Below are 22,143 nucleotides of genomic sequence, written 5' to 3'. Positions count from 1 at the left end.
CCTTAAAATAGCATCTGAATAATGCGCCATTGACTTTAGACCACGTTTTTCCTGGTCAGTGGCGGAATTGTTTTTCGGAAACTGCAAAATAGCACCAGGGAACGTTTGCGCCGGAACACGCCTCCTTTTTCGCTGAACCGCCCACGGGAGCGCAAGGTCATTTCGACGTGCGTCTGTGGAGGGAAAAGTCCGCTTTAAGTCGAGTGCAAACTAGGAATGATACTTGCGTCGTTGACAAAGTAAATTGCGCTGGGTGCAAGATCGGGCCCCTTGTCTACCAGAATGTTCTCCTCACCATGCTGACAGACAGCAGAATCCCTCCTATACTGATCCGTCTAAAATATACATGTCCTATACAGCCATTACCCACAGCTAAACCCTTCCTCGTCCTCAATGCTAAAACTTGGATTGTTATTTATTAATGGGTATCCTCTGCCTTTAATTCCTCCTTTGGTTAAGAGGAAAGTGTTGTAGTGGTCGACTCAACTTTCACGAAACATTATTTATAGAATGAGTACAGAGATGAGTATGGGGGAAATATTCAGAAGGGGGGAGAGAGAGAGAGAGAGAGAGAGAGAGAGAGAGAGAGAGAGAGAGAGGATATGGAAACATAAGTGAACCTGGGTTCCATAATTGCAGAATAAAAAACGGTTAGCTCATGGATATTCTTGAAAAAACAAAAAAACTGTGTGTTTGCAGAATAGTCTTGCAAGCTTGTGGAATCTATATCCGGGGTGTTTGTGTAAATGCAGCACCCAGAGACTAGAGAGAGAGAGAGAGAGAGAGAGAGAGAGAGCGAGAGAGAGAGAGAGAGAGAGAGAGAGAGAGAGAGAGAGAGAGCAACACTGACAGTTAGGCCATGTCGAGATGCATCAGATTTTTCTCCACCGATTGCAACCGACAGCAAAACTTCGAGAAATTACAGTCATTTATAAATATAATAAACCATACACCCAAAAATCCCATGCACCATTAAACATTCAGATATTCGTTTGATAAAATCAGATGTATTTCCCCCGTTATTCACGCCCGTGTGGCAGAGAGGCCACTCGGTGGGCTGACGTTTCGCTCCGAGGGAGGCTTGACTTCTCTGGGAGCGCTGAGAGGATTTAGTCTTAATCTGGGTTTCCTGGGGAGGGGACACGGAGCCAAATGAATTCACGGGACATTGGCGGTAGCTACTACAGACACAGCCACAGCAGAGAGGAGAGAGGATGGAGGAGAGAGTATGGAGGAGAGAGGAGAGAGGAGAGGGGAGAGAGGAGAGAGGAGAGAGGATGGAGGAGAAAGTATGGAGGAGAGAGGATGGAGGAGAGAGTATGGAGGAGAGAGGAGAGAGGAGAGAGGAGAGGGGAGAGAGGAGAGAGGAGAGAGTATGGAGGAGAGAGGAGAGAGGAGAGAGGAGAGGGGAGAGAGGAGAGAGGAGAGAGTATGGAGGAGAGAGGATGGAGGAGAGAGTATGGAGGAGAGAGGAGAGAGGAGAGGGGAGAGAGGAGAGAGGAGAGAGGAGAGAGGAGAGAGGAGAGAGGAGAGAGGAGAGGGGAGAGAGGAGAGAGGAGAGAGGAGAGGGGAGAGAGGAGAGAGGATGGAGGAGAGAGTATGGAGGAGAGAGGATGGAGGAGAGGAAAGAGGTTGGAGGGGAGAGGATGGAGGAGGATTGGAAGAGAGAGGAGGGAGGTTGGAAGAGAGAGAGAGGACAGGATGGACGACAGAGGAGAGGAAATGGACTAGCAATAAGGAAAGAGCTTTCTCCAGTCCCAGGTGGACCCTGCAGTAGTGCTCTGTATCCAGCCTCTTGACCTGACTGACCCATAGGCTTCATGTCAGCTGTAATCTCTTAAACAACTCAAAGATGTTTTCCAGAAACAGGACGCGCTGGAGAGAAGAAAAAAAACGAAAGAAAATAAATGGTAGCTTGATAGACATGTCTGGCACCGGATGTCTTGAAATGGATTCAGATTGAGCCATCGTGAATTGATGTGTTGAGAGTGGAGAGATCCAGTATCTTTATCCAGACAGGCGCTGAGCTGAGCTCCACTGGAAGCGGGATGGCAGGGGGCTGACGGCTGCTCGTGGCCCCTCTGTTCAGAACCTAGCTGCTGGACAATATTACACATCCTACTGGAGAGGGTTTCATAGTGATAACAATGCATTCATATAGCAGATGCTTTTCATCCAAAGCCACCTACAGGGGGGATATGAGCTCTAAGTCTGCAGCGAAATGCACCACCACTGAGCTGCACCTAGGTTAGTTATCGCTGCTGATCTGTGGGCATCGTTGAAAAGGGCAAGACAAATAAAATTCGATTCGATTTTATTTGATTCCTTATGCTGCAGGCCGCGCAGAGATGTAAATACGTCAGTCTGGATGTAGAGAGCCTAGGACAGGATATGCAGTGTTAGAGATTCATCTTCGATCATCTATGCTTTATGCAAATGTGATTGTGAAAATGATTGTGATGAAGTCACAGTGATATTTACAATAGAATACTCGTAGATAAAATGCCAACGTCTTGTTTCTGATCCAGGCTCACTTTAGATTTCTGTTTATTTTAATTTAATTTTACATATGCTTTGATCCCCATTTCTTCCCCATTTCCCCCGATCCCAAATAATTGGCTTCACGGACATGGGCCGTAAGATAAGCTTTGCACCAGTATTATCTTCTCTCTGCCATCGATAGAGTGAACTTCCCGACACAGAAGCATCCTCTCTGGTCATCATTCCCACATTTCCCTCTCTTATCACGAACATGTGGATGATAGTGCAGTCCGATACGCTCTATAGAGGATTTCATGGTCAGGAGATAGAAATAGTCAATGTGGTTGTTCAGAATCTGCTCTGTGTCTCTGTCTACATGGATCGCTCTCTCTCACTTTCTCTCTGTCTCCCGTGCTCCCTCTTTCTCTCTCTCCCTCTCTCCCTCTCTCTCTCCTCTCTCTCTATCTCTCTCTCTATCTCTCTCTCTTTCTCCTGCTTTTTTTTCTCTGTTTCTCCCTTTCCCCCCTCACTCTTTCTCTCCTCGATCTCTGTCTATCCATCTCTCTTCCTCGTTTTCTCTCTCTGTCACTCTCCTTCCCCCTCTTTCTCTCTGTTTTCCATCTCCCCATTTTTATGCAGCTATCTCTGCCTCTGAGTCTCCCTCTCTTGTCTCTCTCTCTCCCCCTCTGCCAGTCCCTCTCCAGTCTCTCCCCTATCTCTCTCTATGTAAATGGATCCCCTCCGTCGCTATCCTCTCCTTGGTGCTCCAGTTCCAGTATTGGAAAGTGTGAGGCTGTTGTGTGTGTACCGTTACCCTGCCTTAGGCGACTGGCTGTCTGGCCGGCCCATTTCCACACAGCCCCCCCCCCCCTCCCCTTGACCTCCCACACCCCCCACACTGCCTAGCTCTCCCGAATACAGATGACTACAAGTTTGACAGCAGCTGAGGATGGTGGCTCACACTGTCTCTCTAGCTGTGTCTACCCACACTGCTGGTGTACTCCATGGCAACGATTAAACCCCTGTGTGGCTGTCTTGTAGGTGCAGACGTGTGTAGATTAAATCATTCAGACGTGGTAGAAACAAGGATGAAGCGCTAGGAGAGAAAGAGTACGTGAAACTTTGAAAAGTGTCTGAAGATTGTTTATCTATTTGTTATTCTTTCTAACACCTGATTAATCCATTCAACCACAACTCCATATGTTCCCGTAATCCCCCCCTGCTCTCTCTCTCCTCCACATCAATCTCTCTCTGCCTCCATCTTGCCTTTGAAGGGACTGACCCAAATACTCCACTCTGTTTGACAGTCATTTGCACAGCTGCTCAGATTCAAAACACACACTCAGTCCTTTGCTCTCACACACACACACACACAGACACACACATACACACACTGATGAACATTCCACGTGGGAAATTTTATGCAAAAACAGTTGGATGCACACATTTCATGGTATATGAACTGCTAAATCAATGTGCAAAGTTATGGCTGGCATGCGTCACCTTCTTCCAGTGCTACATGCCGTACCTCTACAGATTTACAGTTATTTTACCAACTATATTAAAATGACTTGTTTTTGGGCAATGTTTCTCCGATGAAAATTCATGAAATCATAATCAATTATACCATTATATATCCTTTGCTTTCCTCCTCCTACTCAAAGCGCTTTAATTCTACTTTACCGTGTCAAGAGGATTGAAACTGAGATATAGATACTAAAAGGGATTATAATATCAGACCGGGTTAGCTGTGACCGTAAAATCACTTCTCAGCTACGGTTTAACTGCTCTGGAATAAACCTAGTGGAGCAGATCCATCTCAACATTTCAGACTCGTCAGAATTGTCAGGTTTGGTCAGATTTCTGATGAAAAAAAACAACCTTTTTTGTGTTTCTGATTCAGGTTGAAGGGTCGTCCCGGGGACAGGAGGACTCGAGTCCGACCGTGACCGGCGTCGTCATGGGTATTGAGGGGGCGTCCGAGCTGCGTGATTGGCTCTTCCTGCTCCTCCTCTGCCTGACCCTGCTGGCGGAGGTCATGGAGGTCGTGGCCGCCGCCCAGGGCTACCTGTCCGACAGCGACATTGTCTGTCCGTCCGTGTGTCGCTGCGATGAAGACTTCATCTACTGCAACGACCGCGGCCTGAGCTCCATCCCCCCGCTCCCGCCGTCGGCCAGCGTGCTGTACCTGCAGAACAACCACGTGGACAACGCGGGCCTGCCAACCTCCCTGGAGCACCACCTGGCCGTGCGCGTCATCTACCTGTACGACAACGAGCTGGACGACTTCCCGCTGCACCTGCCGCCCTCGCTCCGAGAGCTGCACCTGCAGGACAACAACATCCGCACGCTGCCGCGCTCGGCGCTGGCCCGCATGCCCCTGCTGGAGAAGCTGCACCTGGACGACAACTCCGTGTCCACGGTGAGCATCGAGGACCAGGCCTTCATCGACAACCCCCGCCTGCGTCTGCTGTTCCTGTCGCGGAACCACCTCTCCAGCATCCCCTCGGGTCTGCCCGCCTCCCTGGAGGAGCTGCGCCTGGACGACAACCGCATCTCCACCATCCCCACGCACGCCTTCCGGGGCCTGTCGTCCCTGCGGCGCCTCGTCCTCGACGGGAACCTGCTGGCCAACCAGCGCATCGCCGACGACACCTTCTCCCGCCTCTCCAACCTCACCGAGCTCTCGCTGGTGCGGAACTCCCTCCAGGCGCCGCCCCTCAACCTCCCCGCCGCCCACCTCCAGCGCCTCTCCCTCCAGGACAACGCCCTCACCCACGTGCCCCGGGGGTCGCTGGACGGCATGCGGCGCCTGGCGAGGCTGGACCTGTCGGGGAATAACCTCACCACCCTCCCCAAGGGCCTGTTCAGGGACCTGGACAGCCTGGCCCAGCTGCTGGTCCGAGGGAACCCCTGGCACTGTGGCTGCAACCTGCGCTGGCTGTACGACTGGCTCCACGCCCGCGGGAACACCATCACCGTGAGGGGCCTCACCTGCCAGGGCCCGGAGACGGTGAGGGACATGGCCCTCAAAGACCTCACCAGCCAGATGGAGGACTGCGAGGTGGCTGGGGGGGTCTCCATGGGGGGCGGGCCCCCGATTACGGGGAGCAGGGACAGAGGGGCAGTCGGTGGAGGAGGCGGGGGTATAGCCGCCAGCTCCACCACGCTCTCCCCCCCCCAGGGCGGGTCTCTGTTCACCCTCCGCTCCAAGAGGCCCGGCCTGGGGATCCCGGACTCCGGCCTGGACTACACGCTGGGCAGCAGCGGGGTGGGGAAGAGCCTGGCTCTCAACGTGAAGCCCCTGGCGCACGACAGCATCCGCGTGACCTGGAGCGTGGCCACGCCCAGCTCCTCCTTCCGGCTGAGTTGGCTGCGGCTGGGGACCAGCTCGGCCACGGGCTCCATCACCGAGACGCTGGTGAGGGGCGACCGCCGCGAGTACCTGCTCACCTTGCTGCACCCCGCCTCCAGCTACATCATCTGCATGGTGCCCCTGGCCGGGAGCTCGGGGGGGGGCAGGGCGGGAGGCGGGGGGTTGATGGCGGGGGCGGGGGCGGACGCCGACTCGGAGGAAGCCCCGGTGTGTGCCAAAGCGGAGACGTCGGACCCCAGCCAGCCGGACGGCGGCCAGGAGGAGGACAGGGAGACCCAGCAGACGTCCACCCTGCCCCTGGCGGGCATCATCGGAGGAGCCACGGCCATTGTCTCCCTGGCGCTCATCTTCTCCATCTTCTGCTGGTACGGCCACCGCGCCGGACGCCTGGCGACCAGGGACCACTACACGCGCAGCAGCGGCGCGCGCAAGAGCAAGCACTACGACGACTACATCGAGTCGGGCACCAAGAAGGACACCACCATCCTGGAGATACGAGGACCTGGCTTCCAGATGACTCCCATGGCCACCAGGCAGCCCCTGCAGCCCAAGCCTCTACGGGAGGATTACATCATCCACACCATCTTCCCCTCCAACGGCACCGGGCCGTACAAAGGCCCCCAGCCCGCCCCCAACCCCGGCTACGGCACCAACCGTGGCTACCGAGAAGGAGGCATCCCAGATATCGATTACTGTTATACGTGATAGGCCGGGCCGAGCCCACGCACCACCGATTGACTGTATAGATGCACAGTTCCTGTCCACATGGGATCGTCTACAGCACCCGTTTGTGCCTTCTTCTTCTTCTTCTTCTTCTCCACCTCCACCTCCTTCCGCTCTCCCATTCCACTTGAGCCCACTGCTCCCTGCAACATAACGATGTGATTAATTGGTTGCGATGCTGGCAGAAGTGTTTTGCTGTGCACTGCAGCAGGAGCTGATGTCCCATTACAGCTGTTGATGCACACGGCTCCTCTCACCCTACTAAGATCAGTGTGCTTTTCCCCTGGCCGCTCGGCCGCTCACCGAGAGAGGGGCGCGTGGCCAACTGTCGTGTCGTGAACTGCAGATCGGGGGATGGAAACCTTCTTCCTCAGAGATTCTTTCGGTGCCCATGTAGAACTGAGACCAGCTGGATGGCCGCAGAGAGAGAGAGAGAGAGAGAGAGAGAGAGAGAGAGATGAGAGAGAGAGAGAGAGAGAGAGAGAGAGAGAGAGAGAGAGAGAGAGAGAGAGAGACAGAGACAGAGAGAGAGAGGAGAGAGAGAGAGAGAGAGAGAGAGAGAGAGAGAGAGAGAGAGATGAGAGAGGAGAGAGAGAGAGAGAGAGAGAGAGAGAGAGAGAGAGAGAAAGAGAGAGAGAGAGAGAGAGAGAGAGAGAGAGAGAGAGAAGAGAGAGAGAGAGAGAGAGAGGAGAGAGAGAGAGAGAGAGAGAGAAGAGAGAAAGAGGAGAAGAGAGAGAGAAATGAGAAAGAGAGAAAGAGAGGAAAGAGAGACTAGAGGCTGAGAGAGACATGCTTCTTAGATAAACCTGACCCAGCCACAGACTGTCCGTTTGTTCTTTGGACTTAAAAAAAAATTGCCTCAACTAGCCCGATGTGCCCTAGCAACGACCTGAGGAGAAGACTAAGTGAAGCTGTGAACTCGTGTGTTTCCAACATCCCATTTTAACCACTTGTCTTAAATCGGGCTTTACGTCTCGTTCAGTGGTTTCACAGGGTGGGGGCATCCTTGGCGGTGTCTTTGATGACTCACTTCCCGTTCGAAACTAAACGTTGTATCGATTGAATGCAGCCCAGTTTTGTAGATAGTTAACTTAAATAGACACCCACTGGACTGTGTTTCAAGAACTAGCACTCCCCTGCTGTTTGTTCTGATTTTAAAGCCTTTCCCCCACTGCTTATCTGTTAGTTGTTTTTCGTGGGGTTTGGATCCGAGGTTAGCGTGGTTCTTCACGTCCTGCTCTACTCTCGGTGAGGACACACCCGAGATGTAGACAATGGATTTGTTACCTGTCTTTTTCTAAGAAGAGGAGGAGGATGGGGGGGAATCTCCGGATGACCCTCTGAAAGCTCTTTGACTGCACCAGCGTGAATGTTTATGTACACCTCTTAGATAATAAAAAAAACACAAAAAAAAACTATGTTAAGCATAGGAGACATCATCGGTTTACAGAAGTTCCAGATTAGAAACGACATCCCAAGACTGTGACACAACTCCCTTTTGAAGTGTAAGACTCCAACAGCCATTCTCCTTTCTGTGCCTGTGTGCTTGATTCAGTTATCCAAGGGTGAGGGGAGTTCTGGTAAGGGGTTTTTGACACTGTGCAAAACAGTATCCACTGAATAGGGTGAATCCCCAAAGGAGACACAACGTTTGTGGACTGACTCAAGTCAATACGGGAAGAATTTGTAAAACAGAGAGTGAACAGCAATCAGGGAGATTATCAAACCGCTACACTGTGGACCACCACTGTTGAAGGGGGAGGAGGGGTGAAGGTGTTGAGGGCGGGACGGGGGCGTGGTGACATGGAGGGCTGTCAAAGGGGGCGGGGGCACAGGTTTTCATCCGCTTGTGCATGTTGTGATGACGGCCCTCTACAAGTCCTCCAGCCCCACCAAGCAGCCCTTCACTACTAGGGGATGAAGAATGAGTGTGAGTCAGAACGCAGAGGGGAGGGAGGGAAATAGACTGAGAGGATCACAGAGAAGGTGGGAGATGGAGAGAGGGGAGGAGAGGGAGAGAGAGAGAGAGAGAGGAGAGAGAGAGAGAGAGAGAGAGAGAGAGAGAGAGAGAGAGAGAGAAGAGAGAGAGATGAGAGAGAGAGAGAAGAGAGCCGAGAGAGAGAGAGAGAGTGAGAGAGAGAGAGAGAGAGAGAGAGAGAGGAGAGAGGGAGGGAGGGAGGGAGGGAGGGAGGGAGGGAGGGAGGGAGGGAGGGAGGGAGAGGAAAAGCCCATTCATATGCAGGGGCGGGAGCTGGAATGATCGCTCTGGAACGTTGGAGTTCATCCATGCATAAAGCTGTTGGTCACACCCTGCTGCTCCACAACACTTTAATATTCTTCATTGGCTGTTTATCACTGTACTGTTTTTGAGGTGGACACCAATCGTGCTTCCTGCACCGTGGTGTCTGATTGGGTCTCCTGTCAGACGACACGTCAGAGGGGTGTCCTGCGTGACATTTTTTTAATCGAAATGCCAAACTGAAAAACAATGTGGCTCGGCCATCTTAGTTTGGAGCTTCCAGATGGGATGTTTCACACGGTTTCACAAGTTGTTACCATTACAAATATCTCATTTCCACACTGAGGAGTCATTCTGAGTTGTTGCGAAACTCAACACAAAGCTTTTTAAAGTTTGTGCCCACGGCATGGAATGTATATTGTGGATTCGGAAATTCATTCAACCTCAGGGGACTTGGGGATTCAAAGTGTTACTTTTATCTTTTAAATTACAGTCATTTCACGTCACATAAGAGCACAGAAAACGTACAAAATATTTATACGTGGGTATTTTTCAAAACATGAACCTGAATGAGGTATTTGCAACATCAGATCAAAAGGAACCAGCTTTCACAGATAAACACAACATTTATATTTCACTGCTTATTCCCTCTTCCAGCCTACCACTCTCTTTCTCCTTCCTGGAAAACATTATATTTGTTTGATTGGTTCTTACTGTTCCTAGCTGAGCTTGCATGTCTTGGCCTGTGTGTGTGTGTGTGTGTGTGTGTGTATGTGTGTGTGTGCCGGGGGGGGGGGGGGGGAAGGAACGGTGTGCATGGCAGGTAGAGAGGCTACACACCAGAGCATGCATGCAGGTCATGTGCATCTCTTCCAAAGCTGGGAGCACTTGCAGTCGTTATTTTTAAACCATCTGCAGGTTTACGGCTCCTGCTGACTCTGCCCCGGCAGTTGGCGAGTGCGTGCATCGTGTGCGTGTGTGTGTGTGTGTGTGCGTGTGTGTGTGTGTGTGTCAGGCCCCTGCTGTTTCGTACCAGCAGTTGTCCCACCTGCTGCCCAGTGCCACAGATGCCAGTTCTAGTCTACTTCGGCTCCCCTCGTCAGCCTCTCTGTAGAAATATCCCTCCTCTCTGTGCTCAAACTAATATTTACTATAAAACACCTGACAGAACGACCAGGGTCGGCTTCATGCGCCCAGCAACCAGCACCCTTTCTAGAGCTTTCCGGGTGAAATGGTGCTCATCGTTATCTTCTTTAACATCATCATTAGCATCACTTACTGATCATTTACGTCCTCATTCACTCTGGCCTTTTCTGGCCCTTAACATCGTTGAGTGCTCATCACCCAACTCACACAAGACAGGGACGCCCTTGGTGTAATTAGCAGACCAAGAATTCAACTGCTAAGTCACGCGCGCGTTCTGAAGGAAGAACCAGGGACCTGGTTAGGTTTTAACATCAGCAAGAAATTCAACAGGATTGTTATCTGTTTGTTGTCATTTTGTCAAGACCTCCATATTTTCCTGTTCTTTTGTAGGCTGCTGCTGTTAGAAAAAAAACATTGCTCTCCTACTTTGTTTGACTCAAAATCGAGGGAAAAAATAACTATTTTGTATAAAGGTTGTCTCTTTTCTATGTGATTAAAGGAGAGATGTGCAAAGCTTTTTTGACTTTGGTGTCGTTTTCCATCCCACCCATCTGTCTGTCATTTCTTTTATTATTTAAATGTATAAATTAACTTTTAGAGTTCTAAAGACAGTAAATCCTCTACAGTAAAGCCTGGCTGTCCAATCCTTTGGCACAACGTTATCGATTTCCATGGCTGCTGCCTCCTCGTATCCCAGAGGCAAATACTCATTCTCCCACAGATGGACACTTTCACAGACCTGCACAGCAGACGAACCCAGGTAGACCTCCACATACTCACCCTCTTTGTGTTCTAAACAAAAACATTGAGATTAACTGTATGACTTCCTGTTTCCACAGTTTGAGATGCTGTACAATATCCTAAAGCAGGGGTATCATCAGCAAAGCAATTCAGGCTGAATGGTAAAAAGAAAAACTAACAAGTCTGTCTGCTGTAAAAAAATAAATAATAATAATAATAATGGTGGAAAGAAAAATAGCTCAATTTCAGGGTACCCATTCCCTCTGCAAAGTTGGCTGACAGATTCCTGTTGAAGCAGTAATAATGTGTACATACATATAGGGAGTCAGGTGGCTAAGCGGTTAGAGAATCGGGCTAGTAATCAGAAGGTCGCTGGTTCGATTTCCCGGTCGTGTCAAATGACGGTGTGTCCTTGGGCAAGGCACTTCACCCTACTTGCCTCGGGGGGAATGTCTCTGTACTTACTTAAGTCGCTCTGGATAAGAGCGTCTACTAAATGTAAATGTAAATATTCTACAGATGCAGAATGATCCAACCCCAGACCATTTTTTGTGTTTCAAAACATAACTGTACGGAGGAATAAGTCAGGCAAAATACACAGAGGCATAAACGGGCCTGGGGAGATGTAGTAATTTGTATCGGACTGACATACCATCCAGCCCACCCCCCCCTCTCTCTCTTTTCTCCCCCTGGAGCGAAGGACAGTCTAAGTGCTCTAGGCCTCTTGTCTTTATAGGATTACTAGGGGACCATATTAAACAGGGACATGTCAAAGGTTGGAGAGATTGGGGGGTTAGGCTAGACAGACCCAATGTCACTGTATTTCCTATCTTTATTGGGAGTGACACAACCCCCCCCCCCCATCTTTCCAAGCCCTCTTTCTGTATTGATTGGCTGAGAGCAGGGCTGAGGTCAGCAGGCAGGAGGCAGCATCCCTCTGTCTCTCACTCTCCATTTGTCCCTGTCTGTTTCTGTACCCCCACCCCCACCCTCTGCCAGCCCCTCCATCCTTTCATCCATCCATCCACCCATCCGTGAATCCTCTCCCCTTCCTCCGTTTCTCCCTCCGTCGCTCTCCTCTTTGTCCGGCTGTGTGTGTCCTTCATTTGACATACATAAATCAATCAGTCAATCCAATTTCATTCTAAGTGAAGCCCAAAGGACTTGCCTTTGAGCTGCTGCTCTGAAAAAGTAGAAGAATCCAATGTCTAATTACATTCCAAATCTTATTATGATTATGACTGTGGATTGAATTAACAGATAACATTTTGTTTGATTCACAGATACAATGCAGGCAATTAGGTGTAAAGAAGGCCTATTACGAGAACAGGTACAAGTTCTTGACCGCAACAAATGTGATTGTTATAATAAGCATATAATCAAGTCTGAGTTTGTCTCTGTGACCAAAGAAAGCTGCCCTGACCACATCTGAATGGTGATTGGTTGGTTGGGTGAGTCCTGTTATGGGCTGAAGCCAGCTGGAGAAGAATAAGTCGCTCGTTGCACCTGGGTCTACTGTACATCCACACACCCACGCACACACACATAGACACACACATGCATGCACACAAGCATAGACCCACACACACACACATAGACACACACACACGCACACACACATACGTATATGCACACACATACTCACATACAAGATATACACGTCACACACACATACATGCACACAGACAAAAACATACAAATATGCACATGAACACATGCAAAAAAAAAACATGATTCTTGTTCATTGGACCCATGGATACTCAACACCACACTGATTAAATGTCATCCCACCTCTCCCCACTTCAGAAACCTCATTCATTACACAAGCCAGTGCCTTAATCCTCCTTTCCTTCACGGACAGGGCTGTTGGGTAATCGATACAGTCGGAATAAATCAATCGATACTCCCTGCTTGCGAACCAACGGTCCCCCCCCCACGCCTGTCCTCCTCCCTACAACCTCTCTGGTTGTTGTTTTAGTGTTCCCACCCTCCCATGCCCTCCTCTCATTTATCTCCCCCTTTCCTTCCTCCGGACTCTCTCTATCCAGATCCCTCGTTCACCTTCCATCCTCCTTTTCCCGTGATTCATGTGTTTTCTCTGTGACATTGCAGCGCATCCATTTTACTCTTCTTTCAAGTAGTTGTTCTTTTTGTCCTTTTTTTTTTTTTTTTTTTTACACATGATGTTTCTATGGTTCAACCTTGGACCCTATATCCCATTGTGTTCTCCTCAATCCTCAGAAATGCTCAGAAAAGCTCTTCCACGCTTTGGCTCGCCACTCTCATTTTTCTCCCATTGCTTTCGCCCCTTTCTGCAGGCAATCTAGTTGTGCAGTGAGCTGTGAAAGACTCCCTCTCTTTACCTACCTCAGAACACACATCCATACATGCCCTTTTACACAAACACACACACACACATAGATCTCCAACTATATAAAATGTTGATGTTGCTAAGACAGTCACTTATGTTCATTCGAAATTAATTATCTCCCCTTAGAATACAGTTTTAATGCATGCCAAATGCTGAAGCCCGATATAATGATTATCACTGCAGGAAACCTCCCAGCAATGCTTGTCCTGTGTGGGGTTTGCAGCCTCCAATGTTTTGAGGACATGGAACACGTGAAATTATGATTCATGTGTTATGGACAGGACAGGTTTTTTCTGTAGCATTTATCTCATGCTCCTCAATTCTTCACATGATTTCCATCATTAAGTATGACTTTTAGTTGTCAGACCATTCCGTGGTCTTAACAAGCTTCCTTTGCTTTGGGTTTGATTTGAATTCCTCAAGAGGGAATCTGGATTTGGAAAACACATAAAAGATCCATACTTCCACATCTGTAATCATATATTATACAGTACCAATTTTATCAAGAGGGAATATGATCTTGCCTGAGGTGGAGAGGAGTGTTAGGTTATATATCCTGATCTCACACTGCCCCCTGCAGGCTCTGGACAGTACTGCAACTACGTGCAAAAGGAGCCTAGCGCAATAAAATCAGTAATATCAAATCCCTGTCCCGCAAGGAGACATTCAAAACGCCTGTCTTACCCACACAGTTAGGCCTACACAGTCTACATATCTCAAACAATCTAATCTTTCCAAATCTATGTGTGCCTTATTAGAAGTTAGATCCAAAAGGTAGCTAGACTAGCTACTCTTCAGCGAAAATAAAGTTATTTACACTAAAGCGACTTAATATATATACAAATTAAAAGTACTTCTGTAAAAATATAGAAACAACCTGATACCACCTGGAATATCTTATCTTTTGTAATTGTTTTTGATCAATTATGCTGTTACTCAGTTACTGCCAAAATGTGTAACTTTGGAAATTGAATGTAGTCTAGTTTGTTACGCCAAGTAATTTAACTTCCAAACCATAATAATAGACATGCTGATGGATCAGACAATACAATTATATGATCTTAATGTACATTCATAGAGAAGCTGTTGTAGTCTGCTGTCAATAGAATGAACCAGAAGGAACTGGAAAGCCATTAAGCGTCTTCTTGAACAGCGTTGCTTTGCTCAACGCATTTAGCTCACAGCCGCCTTTGATTCGCTTAGAAGGAATCTAAATAGTTCATTGGCCAATCATATGACACAGTTGCATTACGGGATAAAACAGATCTTTGAGGAAGTCCAGAGTGTGCATATAAAGCCGGTTGCCAAAATTGCAGAAACACCTTTGGTCCACAATAGTTTCTTGACACGGAACATCGTACAACCGACAGGGCAGTACAGTGGATAACTGTGTAAGTAATCACATATTAATGCATTTCTTGTCATATTTAATAGTGACTATCATATTTCTGTCAATAAGCTTGGTAATATTGCTCCTCCTCATTTATGTGCAGTGGGTGGCGCTATCGTCGTTCTCGTTTCGCAGTACTTTCTGGAACCTCATGGTCTCACCATGGAGAAAGTGAGTAACAACTGTGCTCAGTGTTGCAGTGAAATATATATCGATTTGAAATACTTTCTACATTGACTTAGCTTGGTCGTATTTGATCGTTATAACACGTTTAACGATTGTCATATTAAATTGTTTGCTAATTTGTCCTGCACGATACGGTCCTCATTGTTAGCTCTAGCTTAGCTACCTAGCTAACAATGTCTTAACCGGTTAGCGCAATGACAACTTGCTGCGTGGTGCTGTTACGTGCTTAGGCTAAAGGGAGATAATTAATCAGGGTCAATTTAAACTATTAGCCAAGTATTTCGCTGTGGGTAGCTATATACATCCGTCACCTCATGATAAATATGGCTAGGTAATTTAAATTTGGCTCAGATTTATAGAGCTAGCTAGATGCATCTAGCACTCGCTAACGACGCTGTTGGCCATGACTGAGTTCTTCACCGAAATGTTCCAGAAACTGTAGGCTATACCAGCACATCGGCTGCAATGATGAGCTAGCGGTGTTAGCCAGCTAGCTAACTAGCTTGTAAACGTCAATGAGATGCAGTCCTGCGTCAGCCAGGTCAACCCAAGACGCCGAGATAAATAGAGCTACATTTTATATGGCTAAATTAACATTTGTAAATAACAAAAAAAAAATCATCATGTCAATTTAATTAGTTTCGTTTTGACGTTAGCAATAACGCGCGTGTGGTCAACTTATTGTTGTGTAGGCCAGCTATCTTACGTTGTCTTGTTAGACTTGCAACACTGCACGTAGTTGCAGTGGCTTGCTAGAGGTAGACATCTTGTAGTGTAGATATTGGGACTCTACAGGGGAAACAAATCACAGGAACATCAAATCGGCTCCACACTAATAGCATAAGACTTGAGGAGGGGCATTCATGTCAACTAGCTAAGTGTCAGTGACAGCTGATTGGGTCGCTTTCTCCAGTTTAGTCTGGCAGCTGATAAAACAGATGGTCTTGAAAATGTTGCTTTATAGTTTCTAAATGGCCTTGTTGTTTGACATGACAACCTCGTTAGGAAAATGTTGGCACAGCATCAAGCCTCCATTTCTCCCTTTTGTCTCGTAGGTGACACAGTTGAAAGACCAGGGAAACAAGGCCCTGAGTGCAGGGAAGATCGAAGAGGCAGTGCGCTGCTACACTGAAGCGCTGGCCCTCGACCCTTCCAACCATGTCCTCTTCAGCAACCGGTCAGCAGCACACGCCAAGAAGGGCGACTATGACAGCGCGCTGCAGGACGCATGTCAGACCATCAAGATCAAACCCGACTGGGGAAAGGTGAGGTGACAACATGGGGAACAATAGGGGAGTCAGGTGGCTGAGAGGTTAGAGAATCGGGCTAGTAATCAGAAGGTCGCCGGTTCAATTTCCTGGCCGTGCCAAATGACGTTGTGTCCTTGGGCAAGGCACTTCACCCTACTTGCCTCGGGGGGAATGTCCCTGTACTTACTGTAAGTCGCTCTGGATAAGAGCGTCTGCTAAATGACTACATGGAACAGTTTGAACAGTTGTACCTGGTGCGTTTTTTTACACTGACCAATCCCGTGAACACCAAAAAATACACTTCCACTCCTTGATTTTCTGCTTACGTTCCATATGCACTATATGTATGTCGCTTTGGATAAAAACCCCATCTGCTAAATTAAGAATGTCCTAAATGTACACCAGTTTGATGGGATGTGTTATGACGTGTCAAACCTGACCTCTTGTGTTGTGTTGCCCAGGGCTACTCCAGGAAGGCCGCAGCGCAGGAGTTCCTAGGGCGGTTCGAGGATGCCAAGGCCACGTATCAGGAGGGACTGAGAAATGAGCCAGGGAACCAGCAGCTCAAGGAGGGGTTACAGAACATTGAGGCACGGCTAGCAGGTACATCCCTTCATGACATCACTCAAGGTTTTTGTTTGTGCATTTTCCCAACTGCCTTTTAAAAATATATTTCTTCCCTTTTGAGTGGAGAAACTGTCAGGTTTGTAAAATATACACACAACTGAGTTGATTTTCAGTCTTTCCCTACAACAAGTGTGTAGAGAAAGATGGCAAAATACAAGATGTAAAGCTAGGTGTAATATATTATCTCGAGTCAAATACAACCTGATCGGAGCACTCTTTCCCTTGCTCACTTCTCTCCACAGAGAAGAAGATGATGAACCCCTTCGCCACTCCCAACATGTTTGAGAAGCTGGAGGGCGACCCCAGGACCCGCGCCCTGCTGTCTGACCCCAGCTACAGAGAGCTCCTGCAGCAGCTAAAGGACAAGCCCTCAGAGCTGGGCACGTGAGTGGCTCACCCACACCACACCAGCACGCTGTGTTCTAGTTTGGTTTGTCCTCATGTGTTCAGTGATGCTCCTGTGATATTAGTAGAGCTTGTACTCTCAATTTTCCCATTGATCATGGGCAATAGATCATGGGGTAATCACCACCCTGCCTGTCTCTCTGTGTGTAGGAAGCTGCAGGATCCTCGGGTAATGACCACCCTGTCTGTCCTGCTGGGCCTGGACCTGGCTGGGATGGATGAGGAGGACGAGCCCTCCCCCCCTCCCCCCCCCAAACCCAAAGAGACGAAGCCGCCCACCCCCAAAGAGGAGGACCTGCCCGAGAACAAGAGACAGGTACACCTGACTTACAATCACAATCAGAAGGATTGTGATGTTTTCAGACAAGGGCAGGGGGGGGGGGGGGGCTGCAGTTAAACATGAACACTGAGCTGTCCTCGCCCCAGACTGCTTACATTTACATTTAGTCATTTAGCAGACGCTCTTATCCAGAGCGACTTACAGTAACTACAGGGACATTCCCCCAAGGCAAGTAGGGTGAAGTGCTTTGCCCAAGGACACAACGTTGTTTTGCACGGCCGGGAATCGAACCGGCAACCTTCTGCTTAACAGAAAGTCCCTAACGGCTCAGCCATCTGACCCATATCCATGCTTTATACTTTATACTCACCCTAGTCTAACGAGGGTTTTGTGCTGCTTCTGTTCTCATGTGCAGCTGTTAGGATCAGTGAAGTCCTCATGCCTTTATGAATATGTGCTGTTTTTTCAAAGGCTCTGAAGGCGAAGGAGTTGGGGAATGCTGCTTACAAGAACAAAGAGTTTGATTCTGCCCTGAAACACTATGAAGAAGCTGTCAAACACGACCCTACCAATATGACTTACATCTCCAATCAAGCAGGTACACTCAGTTAGCTGATGATTTACTGAGAAGATTCAACAACTGAACATTTATCTGTCGAATTAGCTCTGTAATTCCATGTGTCACATTGAGATCGGATGGGTAGAGTTTGGTTCATTAGTAATGTTCCTGATTAATCAGTTTATTTTGTTGGGATTGGAAATTGTCAGGGGGAAAAAAATCTAAAACGTTCTGTGTCCTGTCTGTCCAGCTGTGTTCTTTGAGAAGGCTGAGTATGACAAGTGCCGGGAGCTGTGTGAGAAGGCGATCGATGTGGGCCGCGAAAACCGAGAGGACTACCGGCAGATCGCCAAGTGAGTCCTCCCTCCTTCCTGCTGCACACCCCCCCACTAGCACTCCCAGGCCCTGCTGGGGGCTGGATGAAACACAGCCACACATCCGGGGAGCCAAAACTGAGATGAGGTCTTCTACCTAATCCAACACTTTAATTAACAACCCATGTTCTCTGCTCTGCGCTCCAGCGAGGGAACTGGGGATGGAGTCAGAGGAGGAGTTCCAGAGCTTTCTAATTTAACCCTTTTGGCACACATGCTCTGAACGGTCACCCAAATGTAACCTGTTTAGGGTTGTGCTCCTTCAAGTTCCTGACAGCCTTTTTAAGAATTTGACTGGTTCCCCTGCTACCTCACTACTGAAGCAGGTTAACGGATATAGCCCGTTTTTACTTGACTAGAGGCAATTGTTTCCTCATTTGTGTGCATTTTATGGTTACGTTCTAATGACAAACATGATTTTAGGCGGCTGGGTCCACTCAAGCAAATCACATATTTGTGATTGGACGTATATTTTAGACATATGCAAATATCTGTATAATGGATTATACAGATGATGTACAGTTGAAGGATTAAGGTCTCATTTTAATACTGGATGTTGCTCCTGTCCCAGGGCCTTGGCTAGGATCGGGAACTCGTACTTCAAGCAGGAGAAGTACGCGGAGGCCACGCAGTTCTTCAACAAGAGCCTGACGGAGCACCGAACGCCCGACGTGCTCAAGAAATGCCAGCAGGTATGAGTGCACACGCCGTCCAACCAGGAGCGTTCCCATGGGCACCGCTGGACGGTTCCGTGCCCGCGCGGGTTCTGCTGCTCGCATTTAACGGGTAGCGTTGTTCTCTCAAGGCGGAGAAGTTCCTGAAGGAGCAGGAGAAGCTGGCATACATCAACCCCGAGGTGGCGCTGGAGGAGAAGAACAAGGGCAACGAGGCCTTCCAGAAAGGTGCACGCACATCGTATTTGACATTCTGTTCGTTGCCAGGCGACGTACCGATTTTAGTGCGTGTTAAAAGTCCAGCTGAACATCAAGGAGTTCTAACAGTGTTTTAGGTGGTCAGAGTTTTTATTAAAGTTCATGTATGCAGAATAATAGAGTGGTAATAATGTTGTGACGGTAGCTTCCCTGTACGCCTGCCAGTCTGACCTGTCCTATGTATGTGTGTGCAGGAGACTACCCCGTAGCCATGAAGCATTACTCTGAGGCCATCAAAAGGAACCCAGAAGATGCCAAGCTCTTCAGCAACAGAGCCGCCTGCTACACCAAACTGCTGGAGTTCCAGCTAGCACTCAAGGTGCGCGTCACCAACTAAACTATCGTTAAAGTAACGAAACACCAACATCTCTTTTGTTTTTATAAAACACTTGTGGTTTATACTCGCGTATGGCCAAAGGCACAGGAGGTGCTCTTCATTCCGACAAATGTTTTTTTTTTAAATGGGGACATGCTAAAGCAGGCAGTGGAGGCGTGTTGACACTTGAATCTGTTATTTTATACATGAGTATAAACACTGAAAAGCACCCTCTCTCTACCCCCCTCCTCTCAGGACTGTGAGGACTGCATCAAGCTGGATCCAACCTTCAGTGAGTACAAAGGAGTCATCATTATTAAACGGCAATGTGAATGTCAATGGATGTTGGTATTTTATATAAAAAACCTTTTATATTCCAAAGCATCCCTGGGTGTGAAAGACATTTTACTTATTCTTTTTACAACCCTCTTCTCCCCCACAGTTAAAGGTTACACCCGCAAGGCAGCTGCCCTTGAGGCCATGAAAGATTTCACCAAAGCGATAGATGCCTACCAGAAAGCTCTGGAGCTTGACGCCAACTCCAAGGTACAGTGTGACCGGCACCGGAAGGTCGTTTTTGCCTCATAAAATCCATGCCTGGATAAGCAGAAAGCTGAAATGTGATGCTCTCTTGGGAGATCTTTCATGACCACCGTCTGTTCAACCCTCCTTCTCATCTCCTCTTTCCTCCTCCTCTATCGCTGTCTCTTTCTCCTCTCCTTCATTTCCACTTCTACCCCTCGCCTCCAGGAGGCGACAGAGGGCATCCAACGCTGCCTGATGAGCCAGTCTGTGAGGAACGACAGCCCGGAGGATGTGAAGCGTCGGGCCATGTCTGACCCGGAGGTGCAGCAGATCATGAGTGACCCCGCCATGCGCATGATCCTGGAGCAGATGCAGAAAGACCCTCAGGCACTCAGCGAGTAAGCAGCCAATCAGACCCAGCCCAGCGCACACACCAGACCCAGCACACACACCTGACCCAGCCCATCACACACACCAGACCCAGCCCAACACAGCACATCAACCAGCACACACCAGACCCAGCCCAGCCAATCAGACCCAGCACACACACCCAACACACCAGCCCCAGCCCAGCGCACACACCAGACCCAGCACACACACCTGACCCAGCCCAACACGGCACATCAACCAGCACACACCAGACCCAGCCCAGCCAATCAGACCCCGCACACACACCAGAACCAGCCCAGCACATCAACCATCCACTCCCAATAGATTCTCCATATCCCCCACACTCAGTCTAGCAAAATTAGTTTTTAAAGAAATTTGAAATTAGATTTTTTTTTTTTTGTATTTTTACTCACACTATTTGTCTTCTCTCTTGTTCCCAGTCACCTAAAGAACCCAGGTATTGCTCAGAAGATCCAGAAGCTCATAGACGTGGGACTGATAGCCATCCGGTGATGAGAGGATGGCTCAGGACAGGGCTACACACATGAAGAAACGGCAACTAGAGGATCCAGACGCCATTCCCTCAATACACAACATCCTCCGCCACCCATAACCATTTACTGTGTTTTCGGCCAAACATCTGGCCACATTGCTTTTACCCCCACCTTATGTCATGGCCTTAAATTATTTCATTCAAAAGTACCTAATCTCTCTCTCTCCATCTCACATATCTACAAACTTTAAGGTTACCACAGGACCTTCAGAGCCTAACTAAGAATTAGAAAATATGTAGAGACATTTAAACAGTCTGGGTCAGACTGTTTAAATGTCGGAGGGAGGGGGGGGTGTGTCCATGACAGGGTTACCAACTCATCTGTTTGATGCTCCGATCGATGTCTATTGATGGAAATCTAAAATAGTGGTAGTGTTGAGGTGCGATGTGGATATGCCTTAGTAACGTGTTTGGCGCTCATTTCTGTCGAATAAAGCAAATCGGTTAAAAAATCTAAACCTCACACATTCGGTCTATGGAGTGCCGCTTGCTCAAATTTATTGTTACAGTTCTGGAAAGTTCAGGTGATTTGAAGTTGGTCGATAAGTACAAATTTTCCGCCTCTGTTCCCCTTCGAAGGGAAAGCTGATGCCGTCATGTGACCCCCCCCCCCCCCCCCCCCCATGTACCCATGTGGATCTTTCACATCGACAGGGAATGGAAGGAGAGTAGTGTGTAAAAAGACGCATTGATTCATGCTTACTTTTATTCATTTTCAGCATTTCCACCATAGCCTTGGATCAGCTAGAGTTTTCTTCTTTTTTTTTTTTTTTAACAGCACGTGGTGCTACTAAATTGTAGTGTAGAAACATGTGAGGGTTTGGTCATGTGTGTCAATGAAAACACGTCAAGCACATCAAACAACATTCGGCGCTCACTCACGCTGTTGTATGTCAAAGATGAAGCCCCGAAACTGTATTGTACAAGTGAAATTAATCCTGCAAATATATCTGAATGTATTTCTAAGCTCATCAGTGTCCATGTTATTTCTGTCTACAAATATATTTGGAAGTGGCTGTATTGAACTGCCGAAAGTTGTTTTATAAGTAACTACCTATCCAGAAATGTGTTTTTGAAATGACTGGGCCTACTAATAATAGGCTTTTGAAAATCCCTATTCAGAAAAACAGGATGTGGAGTTTAGGCTGAAATGCTTTGACTTTCTTTGCAAGGTTTGGCAGTTTAACCACTAGAGGGGGTAATTAGACAAGACAAAAGGGTCCTATATAAATACAGCTCTGTCATAAAACTCGACATGGTGCTGACGGCTCATCCTTGT

General features: G+C 48.2%; 2 protein-coding genes across 3 annotated transcripts; both read left to right on the top strand.

Moving 5' to 3' along the window:
• Positions 1-4,389: 4,389 nt before the first annotated feature.
• Positions 4,390-7,085, top strand: flrt1a (fibronectin leucine rich transmembrane protein 1a). The gene has a single exon (XM_062485424.1). It carries the CDS (start codon positions 4,442-4,444, stop codon positions 6,560-6,562), a length of 2,121 nt encoding a protein of 706 aa, XP_062341408.1. The 5' UTR covers positions 4,390-4,441; the 3' UTR covers positions 6,563-7,085.
• A 7,237-nt stretch (positions 7,086-14,322) lies between these two features.
• stip1 (stress-induced phosphoprotein 1) lies at positions 14,323-21,835 on the top strand. Of its 2 annotated transcripts, none has more exons than XM_062485181.1 (15): positions 14,323-14,468; positions 14,571-14,638; positions 15,709-15,918; positions 16,365-16,506; positions 16,773-16,914; positions 17,086-17,251; positions 17,687-17,813; positions 18,025-18,127; positions 18,720-18,840; positions 18,954-19,050; positions 19,275-19,399; positions 19,652-19,688; positions 19,839-19,942; positions 20,147-20,319; positions 20,752-21,835. In XM_062485181.1, the coding sequence occupies exons 2-15, from the start codon at positions 14,630-14,632 to the stop codon at positions 20,822-20,824; spliced, it is 1,629 nt and encodes a 542-aa protein (XP_062341165.1). In that variant the 5' UTR covers positions 14,323-14,468; positions 14,571-14,629; the 3' UTR covers positions 20,825-21,835. The 2 variants fall into 2 exon arrangements, with proteins under 2 accessions (XP_062341165.1, XP_062341164.1); XM_062485180.1 differs by having other exon boundaries at positions 14,373-14,447.
• The last annotated feature ends 308 nt before the right edge of the window (positions 21,836-22,143 follow it).

The sequence above is a fragment of the Osmerus eperlanus genome, chromosome 19 (genome assembly GCF_963692335.1).
Source record: "Osmerus eperlanus chromosome 19, fOsmEpe2.1, whole genome shotgun sequence".
NCBI lineage: Eukaryota > Metazoa > Chordata > Actinopteri > Osmeriformes > Osmeridae > Osmerus > Osmerus eperlanus.
Note: the sequence above shows the minus strand (reverse complement) of the source record. Positions and strands in the feature narration are given on the sequence as shown.

Bases quoted from the DNA above. Each gene is read 5' to 3' on its own strand.
- flrt1a (XM_062485424.1), top strand. From the start codon at position 4,442: ATGGGTATTGAGGGGGCGTCCGAGCTGCGTGATTGGCTCTTCCTGCTC.
- stip1 (XM_062485181.1), top strand. The intron at 17,252-17,686 runs GTACACCTGACT...GTTTTTTCAAAG, and splicing joins TGCCCGAGAACAAGAGACAG to GCTCTGAAGGCGAAGGAGTT. The intron at 20,320-20,751 runs GTAAGCAGCCAA...TCTTGTTCCCAG, and splicing joins GACCCTCAGGCACTCAGCGA to TCACCTAAAGAACCCAGGTA.